At 41.5% G+C, this 13,166-nt stretch overlaps 2 protein-coding genes across 5 annotated transcripts in view; one reads left to right on the top strand and one right to left on the bottom strand.

Annotated features, from left to right (window-relative positions):
• Positions 1–7,440, bottom strand: part of LOC124043930 (rho GTPase-activating protein 15-like) — a 52,960-nt gene extending 45,520 nt beyond the window's left edge. The window contains exons 1-2 of one of the 3 annotated variants that reach the window (XM_046363088.1): positions 7,304–7,440; positions 2,045–2,219 (exon numbers count right to left, since the gene is read on the bottom strand). In XM_046363088.1, coding sequence (XP_046219044.1) covers positions 2,045–2,134 — 90 coding nt within the window. In that variant the 5' untranslated portion in view covers positions 2,135–2,219; positions 7,304–7,440. Of the gene's footprint in view, positions 1–2,044; positions 2,220–3,586; positions 3,902–7,303 lie in introns of those variants that run through there. The other 2 variants (XM_046363089.1, XM_046363087.1) reach the window with 2 other exon arrangements.
• On the top strand, positions 6,949–11,343 carry LOC124043931 (protein ADP-ribosylarginine hydrolase-like). Of its 2 annotated transcripts, none has more exons than XM_046363090.1 (4): positions 6,949–7,054; positions 7,276–7,623; positions 8,766–9,127; positions 9,722–11,343. In XM_046363090.1, the coding sequence occupies exons 2-4, from the start codon at positions 7,609–7,611 to the stop codon at positions 10,134–10,136; spliced, it is 792 nt and encodes a 263-aa protein (XP_046219046.1). In that variant the 5' UTR covers positions 6,949–7,054; positions 7,276–7,608; the 3' UTR covers positions 10,137–11,343. The 2 variants fall into 2 exon arrangements, with proteins under 2 accessions (XP_046219046.1, XP_046219047.1); XM_046363091.1 differs by lacking the exon at positions 6,949–7,054 and adding an exon at positions 7,966–7,980 and having other exon boundaries at positions 7,062–7,627; positions 8,783–9,127.
• Positions 11,344–13,166: the final 1,823 nt, after the last annotated feature.

Below are 13,166 nucleotides of genomic sequence, written 5' to 3'. Positions count from 1 at the left end.
GTCCGTAGGAACTGGTTCATTATCTCCAGTAGCCTTTGCATCTCTGTCCTCTGGACAAACTGTATTATTGCAGTGTAAGACGTCTCACAAACAAGTATCATCTGCATAATTAGCAAACAAGCAACCCAACAAAACCACAGACGTGGCCTCACGGCAGTGATCATCTGAATAATTCAGTTTGCTGTCAATTACTAATCAACCCTATGAAGGTTTACAATACAACTGTGTATGTTAAGCAATCTAAACTGACGGATTGAAGGTCAATGGCCTGTTGTAAACACATCTAGTACTATTCGCTATCTGAAATTTTGCAGATGAACATTCCAGCCAACAGACAGATGTATTGTATGATACGATGTATGAACCACTATGCTAACTAGAGGTGTCAGCCAGCCCCTCCACCAGCTTAGGAACAATATTAAATGGTTGGGGTTATGTCCAGTTCATTGTCAACATGGTAGCTACATTATTCCAAATATGCTACACCAGATTGCTCATTTTGTAAATGCATCATCTGTTTTATCTTTACCCTGATTTTCCCACAGGGAAGTGTTCAGAGTCAAACAGAGATCAGCTCAATTAAGCTAATGATAATCACCTAATGTGCGACAACAGTTTAGAAACAATATAATCATAATTACTGGAATTTATATAAGCACAGTTCACCAAATGGCTAACAATATTCAATAAGCCTCTACAATCAGAGTATATCCGGCTGATAGGTGTGTGTGTGTGTGTGTGTGTGTGTGTGTGTGTGTGTGTGTGTGTGTGTGTGTGTGTGTGTGTGTGTGTGTGTGTGTGTGTGTGTGTGTGTGTGTGTGTGTGTGTGTGTGTGTGTGTGTGTGTGTGTGTGTGTGTGTGTGTGTGTGTGTATACGCCTACACTGAGGGTACAAACATAAGGAACACCTCATCTTTCCATGACATAGGTGACTGCCTTGCTCTGGATGTATGATCCATTATTGATGTCATCTGTTTAATCCACTTCAATCAGTATAGATGAAGGGGAGGAGACAGGTTAAAGAAGGATTTTCAAGCCTTGAGTCAACTGAGAGATGGATTGTGAGACAATTGTGTATGTGTGCCATTCAGAGGGTGAATGGGCAAGACAAAATATTTAAATGCCTTTGAACAGGGAATGGTAGTAGGTGCCAGGCACACCGGTTTGAGTGTGTCAAATGTCAAGAACTGCAACGCTGCTGGATTTTTTCACGCTCAACAGTTTCCCTTGTGTATCAAGAATGCTCCAACAACCAAGGGACATCCAGACCAAGGCAGGCCGGTGGTCGAAAACAGGTAATTGACGAAAGAGGACAAAGGAGGCTGACACAAAATATGCAGAGCAACAGACGAACTGCAGTTAGTCAACTGACAGTCCAGTACAACATTTGTGTCCAAAGAACCATAAAATAATGCACAACTCGTTTGAACTTAACACAAATGGGGTATGGCAACCGACGATCTTACAAAGTTCCACTTCTTTTAGCAACAAAACAAAAAACTGCGGTTGCAGTGGGCTAAAGGAACAAAAACCCTGGACACTGGAGAATTGGAAAAACATTGCCCGATCTGATGAATCCCGGTTCCTGCTGTTTCACACTGATGGGAGGACTAGGGTATGCAGATAACCACATGAGTACAAGCATCTAACATGCTGTGTGTCAACATTGCAGGCTGATGTAGGTGCTGGGATGGCACACATTGGGCCTCTTGATAAAAGTGGAGCAACGTTTGAATGCCACAGGCTATTGCCAATCAAGTGCATCCCTTCATGACAACAGTATATTTTAAAAACAGGATAATGCCCCTAGGATTGTCCAGGAATATCAATCCAATTGAGCATCTGTGGGATGAGACGGAACGAGCTATTCGGAGTAGAGATCCACTACTAGCCAACTTGACACAACTGTGGGAAGCATTGGAGTGTTTCAGTACCTTGGAGAGTCCACGCCCTTACAAATTGAGGCTGTTCTGAGGGCAAAAAGGGGTTCAACTCAAAATTAGGAATGTGTCCCTTATGTTTTGTACACTCAGTGTATACTCACAGGTTTGGGAGATAGGTCAGGATCCTGCAGGACCATGGACTTGGTTTGACTCAGGCGTTCCCCGCTGCTCTGGGAGCTCTTGATGCGCATCTTGACTGTACCTTGTGCTGCTCCTGTCAACTGGTGGGGCAGAATCAGAGGCGGCTGTTTCCCTACATTCTGAAGATTGGTGATTCTGGTCAAAAGAAGATGAAAATATAAGTGGATGTTAAGATTAAAATATTGATGAAAAAACAAGTATTATCCAATTGATAAGATTTCTTTTAAATCAATGGATATAAAATAACCTATACACTGAAGAAGGCTATTAAGTCAAAATGTCTGTGTATGCTATCCTGATGCAGTAAAAAATAATACCTTTTGTGAAAATGAAGTATGCTTCATGCAACATCGTTTTGAGGGGACCAAACAAACTTTTGGGAAGGCATGATGGTCCTCCTTTGATTCAAATATTGATAAATAATAAGTAGTATCCAACTGATAAGATTTCTAATAATTAAATGGATGTAGAACACTTCATAGAAGGCTGTTAAAAGTGCTGTTTTTGCTTTTGGGAGTGCATTAATTCATTTGGTTTAGCTGTGACGTTCAGGAGATGAGGAACATTTAGGGGCAGACGCTTTGAGAAGTCTGGCCTAAGCTTGAGGACTTTAACTTTCCTTCCTGTAATGGTTGCCTCATTAAAGCATTGCAAAACACCCTTCTTGCTGTCATGTGTCTTTCAATGAGTAGGAAAAATACTCACAGTCTGCTTATTTAACGATTCTCACAAATCTACCCACTGACAAAAATCTGTTAAATCTAAACAACGATCATGTAAATGTAAATACTAAGGCACATCCAGCCAATGTCATAAAAAAAATATATATATTTTTTAACCAAATGTGTGTTATTGACTGATGTTTTTTTTTAAAGCTGCACAGTGTCTCACAACAGGAAGCAAATCTAAAACTCCCTCCCCCAAAAAACAATTCAGAAATCAACCAAAGTATTTAATGTTTGCATAGAGCCTAACATCTCTTCTTCTTTCTGATTACCACTTTAACAATGCAGTAAATACTGATGGCCATGTGATACATATCATCATATATCTGGTATAGACTTGTGCAGAATTGTCAATTGACAGACAGGATAATGAATGCAGTTTCAAAAAGTTGCACAAAAAAAAGCGACATACAAATTCTCTATATTTTTTTAATTCACACTTGTTCAACAGCAAATCTACGGTATCCTGTGCCATCTAGCATGTCCTGTTTCAACTGCATGTAGACAGGGCATTCCTAAACAACATCTACCATGTTATAGCGATTCTGGAATATAACACTCAAGAATAACGGATATTCCTCACGTGTCAACAACTTTCCACCTATCAGCCACGTCCAGTAAGGACCCAGGCCACTGACACCATTGCTCAGGTGTTACATCTCTTTAAGTCACCAATGGCCCCCACTAAACCCCAAATACTCTTAAAAGCAAGGAAACAACAATGACAGCATCTTTCAATTTTCAAACCCAAACCCACTAGAATGGTGTCTTTCTTACCTCGTCCCCGCCATGCCTCTATCAAATCAATCTGCCACAGATCACAAAAAGAGAGAAAGAGTGCAAGTCTTCCTTTTAGAGGAAGTAGGTTTCATCATGTGTTGTACTCAAACCATTGCTGCTCTACAGTTGATGTGAACATCTGTTATATGTCGCAGGCTCAGGTCCCCACTTCCTGAAGGGTGCTACTTGCACAGAAATAGTCTGACTGAAACTTGCTTCAACTTCAAAAGTGAATACCCGTACACACTACTAACGCATGTACAATAGAGGTGGAATCTGACCATCACACAATCTGAGAACAGCGTGAATCAGAATTATCTCCCTCCTGCAGCAGAGAGTTGGTGTACGAGACAACAACTTGTGTGGTTTTCCGCTTCTCCTTTTTGGCCTGTTTTTAGTAACAGCTTGTTTCAAACATCTCCCTTGCCCAAGTGTAGTTTGAAAGTTAGTTGTGCATGCCTTGTGGTACGTTTCACTGCAGTTAATGTTGTCCTAACTTAAATTCTATTTGGTTACAGTGATTTTTATAGTTTGCATCAATAAAAAAGTGGTCAGTTGAAGCAGATGCTAAACTACAGGACTGTTTTGCTATCACAGACTGGAACATGTTCCGGGATTCTTCCGATGACATTGAGAAGTACACCACATCAGTCACTGGCTTTACCAATAAGTGCATCGAGGACGTCGTCCGCACAGTGACTGTACGTACATACCCCAACCAGAAGCCATGGATTACAGGCAACATTGGCACTGAGCTAAAGGGTAGAGCTGCCGCTTTCAAGGTGGTGCAGGACTCTAACCCGGAAGCTTACAATAAATCCTGCTATGCCATGCGACGAACCATCAAACAGGCAAAGATCAATACAGGGCTAAGAGTGAATCATACTACACCGGCTCTGATGCTCGTCTTATGTGGCAGGGCTTGCAAACTATTACAGACTACAAAGGGAAGCACAGCCGCGAGCTTCCCAGTGACATGAGCCTACCAGACGAGCTAAATCACTTCTATGCTCGCTTCGTGGCAAGCAACACATAGGCATGCATGAGAGCATCAACTGTTCCGGACGACTGTGTGATCACGCTCTCCATAGCCGACGTGAGTAAGACCTTTAAACCGGTCACAATACACAAGGCTGCGGGGCCAGACGGATTACCAGGACATGTGCTCCGGGCATGTGCTGACCAACTGGCAGATGTTTTCACTGACATTTTCAACATGTCCCTGATTGAGTCTGTAATACCAACATGTTTCAAGCAGACAATAGTCCATGTGCCCAAGTACACAAAGGCAACCTGCCTAAATGTCTACAGACCGTAGCACTCACGTCTGTAGCCATGAAGTGCTTTGGAAGGTTGGTAATGGCTCACATCAACACCATTATCCCAGAAACCCTAGACCCACTTCCATTTGCATATCGCCCAACAGATCCACAGATGATGCAATCTCTATTGCACTTCACACTGCCCTTTCCAGGGGTGCCACAGGGTTCTTTGGACACTGTGTACACTTTGGACACTGTGGCCTTCTTTGGACACTGTGTTAACAACCGTCCAGATGAGCTTCAATGCCATACAACTCTCCTTCCATGGCCTCCAACTGCTCTTAAATACAAGTAAAACTAAATGCATGCTCTTCAACCGATCCCTGCCTGCACCTGCCTGCCCGTCTAGCATCACTACTCTGGACGGGTCTGACTTAGAATACGTTGACAACTACAAATACCTAGGTGTCTGGTTAGACTGTAAACTCTCCTTCCAGACTCACATCAAGCATCTCCAATCCAAAGTTAAATCTAGAATTGGCGTCCTATTTCGCAACAAAGCATCCTTCACTCATGCTGCCAAACATACCCCCATAAAACTGACCATCCTACCGATCCTGACTTCGGCGATGTCATTTACAAAATAGCCTCCAATACCCTACTCAGCAAATTGGATGCAGTCTATCACAGTAACATCCGTTTTGTCACCAAAGCCACATATACTACCCCCCACTGTGACCTGTACGCTCTCGTTGGCTGGCCCTCGCTTCATACTCGTCGCCAAACCCACTGGCTCCGGGTCATCTATAAGACCCTGGTAGGTAATGTCCCCCCTTAAATCAGCCCGCTGGTCACCATAGCAGCACCCACCTGCAGCACGCGCTCCGGCAGGTATATCTCTCTGGTCACCCCCAAAACCAATTCTTCCTTTGGCCGCCTCTCCTTTCAGTTCTCTGCTACCAATGACTGGAATGAATGACAAAAATCTCTGAAACTGGAAACACTTATCTCCCTCACTAGCTTTATGCAACAGCTGTCAGAGCAGCTCACAGATTACTGCACCTATACATAGCCCATCTATAACTTAGCCCAAACAATTACCTCTTCCCCTACTGTATTTATTTATTTTGCTCCTTTGCATCCCATTATTTCTACTTTGCACATACTTCCACTGCAAATCTACCATTCCAGTGTTTTACTTGCTATATTGTATTTACTTCACCACCATGGCCTTTTTTTGCCTTTACCCGCCTTATCTCACCTCATTTGCTCACATTGTGTATAGACTTATTTTTCTACTGTATGTTTGTTTTACTCCATGTGTAACTCTGCGTTGTTGTATGTGTCGAACTGCTTTGCTTGATCTTGGCCAGGTCGCAATTGTAAATGAGAACTTGTTCTCAACTTGCCTACCTGGTTAAATAAAGGTGAAATAAAGATACCATAAGATTTAAAAATAATGTTGTAACATTATCAACAAGCTCCAAAACAATTGTTTGTTGATGACATTGGTTGAACCAAAATGGATCATTTGGGGTTTTCCTGTGGTCCGGGGGAATTCACCCAACGATGGTGGATAAATAAAGATGTCTTACTGAGGTTGTTAACAATTGAAACATTTTGTCATAGTTTCAGTCTGCTTAAAAGCAAGTGGTGGCTGTCCCATGGACACCAATACGATAGCAGCTGGGTTTGGTCTGCTTTGTTCATTGACTGTATGAACCAGAAAAAATGAATGTGTAGAATGTCTCTCTTCTTCATCCTTCTTTGATTCACCTTAACAACACTCCTGATGATGTCAGCTTGGTTATTTACAGTGAGGACACATTGTCAGTTTAATTTGAATGCACAATTCAAAATGTGGTCTTCATGGGCGCCATCCTTGGTCAAACTTTAACATAAACAATAATCTATAAATGTTTTATACGGCATAAAGTTTTAGAATAGACCGTGAGGAAAGTGTACAAGAGTCAATAAACCATGAATTTCCTAAATCCAGAAGATGGGGCAATTGCAACTTCACATTCCCATTGGCCCTAATCGAGGAAGTGTTTTTCAAAACTCATTGTTGCCTTGTATGGAGCTGAGAGGGGGTGGAGACTGCAAAAGGGAAAGTACAGAATTACAGGAAGGGAACCGACAGAGGGAAACTGACACTCAAGTTCTGCCTATATAAGTCTATAAGATCAGCCACCAGCACAAGGTATCAATTTACTGCACTAGCTCGTATTGGGGACATTCAATAATTCTACACAATACATCCATATCTCTACATTCATTTGTCTTTTATCATTGATGGTTCGGTGACTCTCATTGGGGTTGACCGCCTCATATCTCGTCTCAACAGCTTTTTTCTGTATTTTATTTTAATTGACATTCAATGTCACATTCAATTAGTCAATGATCCAATGGAATCTCTTACAGAAGTGATTGAACACCAACCAGATCTCACCATGTTAGACACGGTCCCCCTGGAACAGAGGTACAAGGCCAGCATGGTCCTGAGTGGAGCAGGAGATGCCCTGGGCTACAACCATGGTACCTGGGAATTTGAAAATGATGGAGTGTTAATACATGAGCAAGTTCAGAAGAGAGGAGGTCTAGCGAAGCTTGATGCCATAGACTTCCCTGTTAGTGATGACACCGTCATGGACCTGGCTACAGCTGAGGCTCTGGTCAAGGTGGGGGAAGGAGCATCCCTCCCTGTGCTGTATCGAGCCCTGGTGGAGAAGTACATTGTAAGCATGACAGACATGGATGGAAGAGGAGCAGGTATGTAACATTTTGTATTCCTTTATGAGGTGTTTCATGTTGTGTTAACCTGAAAGGCAAATGGCAATATTTCTGCACACTTGGGCACGGTACACTTATCTTAATGTAAATATAGGGGACCTACGTGGTTCTGGTACTGGTTCTGTGGACACCGTAGATCAAAATGGCTTGCATTGAGCAATAGCCCTGGTTCCCACGTACATAGTAGCATTTTTTTCTGCGCCTATCTATCGTAGGATGTGAAATCTGAAACCATTTTAAGCTGGGATGTCTCTTCTACCATTTAATTTGCTCTTCCAACTGTCCATCCACTCCTAGCTGAACCCTACCTCATAGGTGAAGCACATGCCTGCGATAGTTACATCGTAGCACAGCAGGAGAGAGTGGTTTCAACATGGTAGCACATTCAGAGATAATATTATAGCCATTCATCTAAAATAAAAATCACTTTCCATTTGTCATAGACAGACCATATTAGCATGAGATGAAAGGTGCGTTCCTAATGAGTTCTGGAAGTCAATCTAGCGTTCTGTGAGACGTTCACAGATGGGGGCAGATGTTTTGATCAAGAGAGCGCTTTAGAGAATTTGCACATTTTCTCTAACACTAAACATACAAATATTTTAGCATTTACATTTTTAGTCATTTAGCAGTCACTCTTATCCAGAGCAACTTGCAGGAGAGTGCAGACATTTTCATATTTTTCATACTGGTCCCCTGTGGGGAACAAACCCACGCGTTGCAAGCAACATGCTCTCCCAACTGAACCACATACAACTTTCATTTATAATGAAGGTGAAATCTTATAGTAATGTTATAATTTGATTTGAAGTCCTATTCATACAGCTTTGTTGAATAGGAAATACATCATATAAATATTTCATACTTTCATGTTTAAAAAAAATCATATTTGTACTGTGCAGTTGAGCTTATGTCCTCAAAAGTGACCTTAGCATTTTTTAACAATTCTTACCAAAAATGTGAGATTTTAACATTTATTGGAGTATGCAACATTACTAGTTATTATGGCCCTATCATCAAAAATAATTACTTTGGGGGATTTTGTAGATAACATTTAGTTATATTTAAACCCACATGTTGACCTCCATTCAATTTTTATACTCCCTCTGTCTACGCTGTAGGCCTCACCTGCCTCAAGTGTTGCAATACACAGACAGAGAACTGATGAGGACATTAAGATTCCCTTCAACAAGAGGGGCGGAGGGTGTGGGGCAGCCATGAGGGCCATGTGTATCGGCCTGCGCTTCCCGGACCCTGAGCAGGAGCACCTGCTGATAGCAGTAAGTGTGGAGAGTGGACGTCTGACCCACCACCACCCCACAGGCTACCTGGGAGCCCTGGCTACAGCCCTGTTCATGGCCTACGCAGTGAGGGGCACCCTGCCTGTGAAGGCCTGGGGACACAGACTCATGGAGGTCCTGGACAAAGCCAAGGAGTACGTCAGGCATTCGGGCAATTGTGTGGAGCTGAACATGGAGCACTGGTGAGGCCTTTGTTGTGGTTGGCTGCAGAGGAGGCTGGTGGGCAGAGTGGAACGGTGGCAAACACATGGTTTCCATGTCTTTGATATGTTAGATACCACTACATTCCAACCATTACTATAAGCCAGTCCTCCAATATCTCTGCCCAACAGCCTCCTTTGGTTGACTTAACGTCACACCTCAATGTTAATTAGTGACAGTTGTTGTTTATAAAGAAATGTGACATACTGATGTTCCAGTTAATAACACACCATTGTCCAACCCAGATATTGGATCTTAGTTTTGACATTTTTTTGTTGCTGAGAATTTACCTGCGCTGGAGGAAATGGAGATGAGCTTGGGGTTTACATAAATTCACACAAAACTGCACCAACACCCAGGCAAATTATCATTCCATTTTTCATGTAGCCTCATGTTACCAGCAAAAAGCCTAATCACCGATCACGCAACATCATGGACTAAACAATCAAATCCTGTTGCTGCAGAATTATTTTGCTGCGACAATACAGGCCAAATTAAATTCCTACATCTATGGCTGGGTTTCCATATAGAATGATGTGAATTTCATCTGCTTCTGACTAATCTCATTATTCCAGGGACTACTTTGGAATTCAGTGGAAATCCTATTTAGAAAAGAGAGGCATTCTGGATGGAAAGAGCAAACCTCAGTTCCCAGACTCCTACGGTGTGAAGGAGAGGGAGAGTTTCTATAGGGCAGTGAGCTTCAAGGGTTGTGGTGGCGCCAGTGGGCATGATGCTCCCATGATAGCTTACGATGCCCTCCTGAGGGCAGGCGACTCCTGGGTTGAGCTGGCCAATCATGGCTTCTTCCACGGCGGGGACAGCGACTCCACGGCCGTGATCGCTGTGGCCTGGTGGGGCGCACTGTTCGGCTTCAGAGGGGTGCCAGAGATCAACTACCAGAGGCTTGAGTACCGTGACAGACTATCCAAACTAGGGGAATGGCTATACAAGCTCAGGGGGAAACCTCTTGTAACTGAGAAAGAGTGATGTAAATGAAACCAATAGATGGTTAAAGGTGAAATTCATTACATAGCCTGCAGATCAGTAATTTCTCCTTTGACAGTAATTTTGTATCCCTTGGTTTTTTATTACATATTTTTAAAGAATATGATTGGATCTTGAAATTTATAGAGTATTTATGATCTCAAACTGCAGTCTACCTACTGACTAGGAGATGGAGTCATACGCAGCTGCAGAATTTAAAGTATAATTACAAACATTTTATTTTATGGCAACGTAAAATGTTTAATTACCAGCCTATAATCAATCCTTCACTAACATACTTTACTGCTACAGTTGTGCTATTATCATTAGCTATGGCAGAGTGTAAAAACAGATTGCTTTACTTCATATTAGATTGACGTTATTGTGGACATCTTCAAAATGGAGACTACAAGTACGGTGGTGACCAGAGGGTGGCAATGTAACTTAACAAATCACTCTTGAAACTCCCCTCTCTCTCTCTCAATTCAATTTCAATATAAGGTCTTTATTGGCATGGAAAACATGGTTACATTGCCAAAGCCAGTGAAATAGATAAAAGTGAAGAAAAAAAAATGAACAGTTAATAGACTCACAAAAGTTCAGATGTCATATTATGCCTATATACAGTGTTGCAACGATACAAATAGTTAAAGTACAAAGGGGAAAATAAATAAATCATATTTACACTGGTGTTTTTTTCTTCACTTGGTTTCCTCCCTGAAAAACCTGCTGTTCTCCTTTCTGAAGCTTGATTTTCCAGTGAAACCTGTTTAACAGTGTGGCTTCTATCCCATATCAGCTTGTTATATGAAAGTGGTTGCAATCATCACTGTGGAAAATGATGAACAATTTAAACGTGAACTGTATGTCTTGCTCAGTCTTTGATATGCTTAAAGTAATTTTTCCTATCTGCTGATATGTTAAGATAGGGCAATTCCACTCTAGATTGTTCTGGTAGTTCTCACATAGGAACGTCATTGGGAGGACGGATATTTACAGAGGAATTGCCATTTTAGGCCCTTTTTAGACCTATTCACGCCTCCTGCAAGACCCTGTGATCTGTACATGATACAGACACATCTTGGTGTCATTATACTCCATATAGTTTTCCCTCAAATATTGAGTACTGTATGTCTAGATTCCAAAATACATTTTTATATTGAATAAATTAGTGTGAAAATTTGTGAGTACCTCAAAACTACTTTTTGATTTAGCTTATTTTTATACATAGTTTGTAATGTAACATTTCCATAGTGGGCTCTCTGGTACTTTTAATGAAATTACCCATTGTGTGTGTGTGTGTGTGTGTGTGTGTGTACACACAAAACATGAAATAATACAGAACATCAAAAGACAACAGCTCAAGGACAGAACTACATAATTTTAAAAAAAGGCACACAACCTACATATCAATACATACACAAACTATTTAGGTCAAATAGGGGAGAGGCGTTGTGCCCCTGAGGTGATGCTTTAATTGTTGAAAACCAGGTTTGTGGTTTATTTGAGCAATATGAGATGGAAGGAAGTTCCATGCAATAAAGGCTCTATATAATACTTGATGATTTCTTCAATTTGTATTGGATTTGGGGACTGTGAAAAGACCCCAGATGGCATGTCTGGTGGGGTACAGTTAAATTATGACATTTAAATACACTTCGGTTGGAGTCATTAAAACTTGTTTTTCAACCACTCCACACATTTCTTGTTAAACTATAGCTTTGGCAAGTCGGTTAGGACATCTACATTGTGCATGACAAGTAATGTTTCCAACAACTGTTTACAGACAGATTATTTAATTTATAATTCACTGTTTCACAATTCCAGTGGGGTCAGGAGTTTACATACACTAAGTTGACGTTTTTTTTAAACAGCTTGGAAAATTCCAGAAAATTATTTCATTGCTTTAGAAACTTCTGATAGGCTAATTGACATAATTTGAGTCAATTGGAGGTGTGCCTGTGGCTGTATTTCAAGGCCTACCTTCAAAATCAGTAACTCTTTGCTTGACATCGTAGGAAAATCATAAGAAATCAGCCAAGACTTCAGAAAAACAATTGTAGACCTTCACAAGTCTGGTTCATCCTTGGGAGCAATTTACAAACGCCCGAAGGTACCACGTTCATCTGTACAAACAATAGTATGCAAGAATAAACACCATGGGAACAACGCAGCCATCATACTGCTCAGGAAGGAGATGCTTTCTGTCTCCTGGAGATGAACATACATTAGTGCGAAAAGTGCAAATCAATCCCAGAACAACAGCAAAAGGACCTTGCGAAGATGCTGGAGGAAACAGGTACAAAAGTATCTCTATCCACAGTAAAACGAGTCCTGTATCGACATAACCTGAACGGCCGCTCAGCAAGGAAGAAGCCACTGCTCCAAAACCTCCATAAAAAAGCCAGACTACGGTTTGCAACTGCACATGGGGACAAAGATCATACTTTTTGGAGAACTGTCAGTCAGGAAGTTAAAGCTTGGTTGCAAATGGGTCTTCCAAATGGGCAATGACCACAAGCATACTTCCAACGTTGTGGCAAAATGGCTTTAGGACAACAAAGTCAAGGTATTGGAGTGGCCATCAAAGCTCTGACCTCAATCCTATAGAAAATGTGTCGGCAGAACTGAAAATGTGTGTGTGCGCAAGGAGGCCTACAAACCTGACTCAGTTACACCAGCTCTGTCAGGAGGAATGGGCCAACATTTGTGGGAAGCTTGTGGAAGGCTACCCGACACGTTTGACCTAAGTTAAACAATTTAAAGGCAATGCTACCAAATACTAATTGAGTGTATGTAAACTTCTGACCCACTGGAAATGTGACGAAAGACAAAAGCTGAAATAAATCACTCTACTATTATTCTGATATTTCACATTCTTAAAATAAAGTGGTGATCCTAACTGGCCTAAGACAGGGAAGTTTTACTCAGATTAAATGTCAGGAATTGTGAAAAATATAGTTTAAATGTATTTGGCTAAGGTGTATGTAAACTTCCGACTTCAACTTTAAGTGTGTTTGTCAGAGCTGTGTG

Source organism: Oncorhynchus gorbuscha, linkage group LG09, assembly GCF_021184085.1.
Source record: "Oncorhynchus gorbuscha isolate QuinsamMale2020 ecotype Even-year linkage group LG09, OgorEven_v1.0, whole genome shotgun sequence".
Classification (NCBI taxonomy): Eukaryota; Metazoa; Chordata; class Actinopteri; order Salmoniformes; family Salmonidae; genus Oncorhynchus; species Oncorhynchus gorbuscha.
This window is presented reverse-complemented; position numbering and strand designations above follow the sequence as displayed.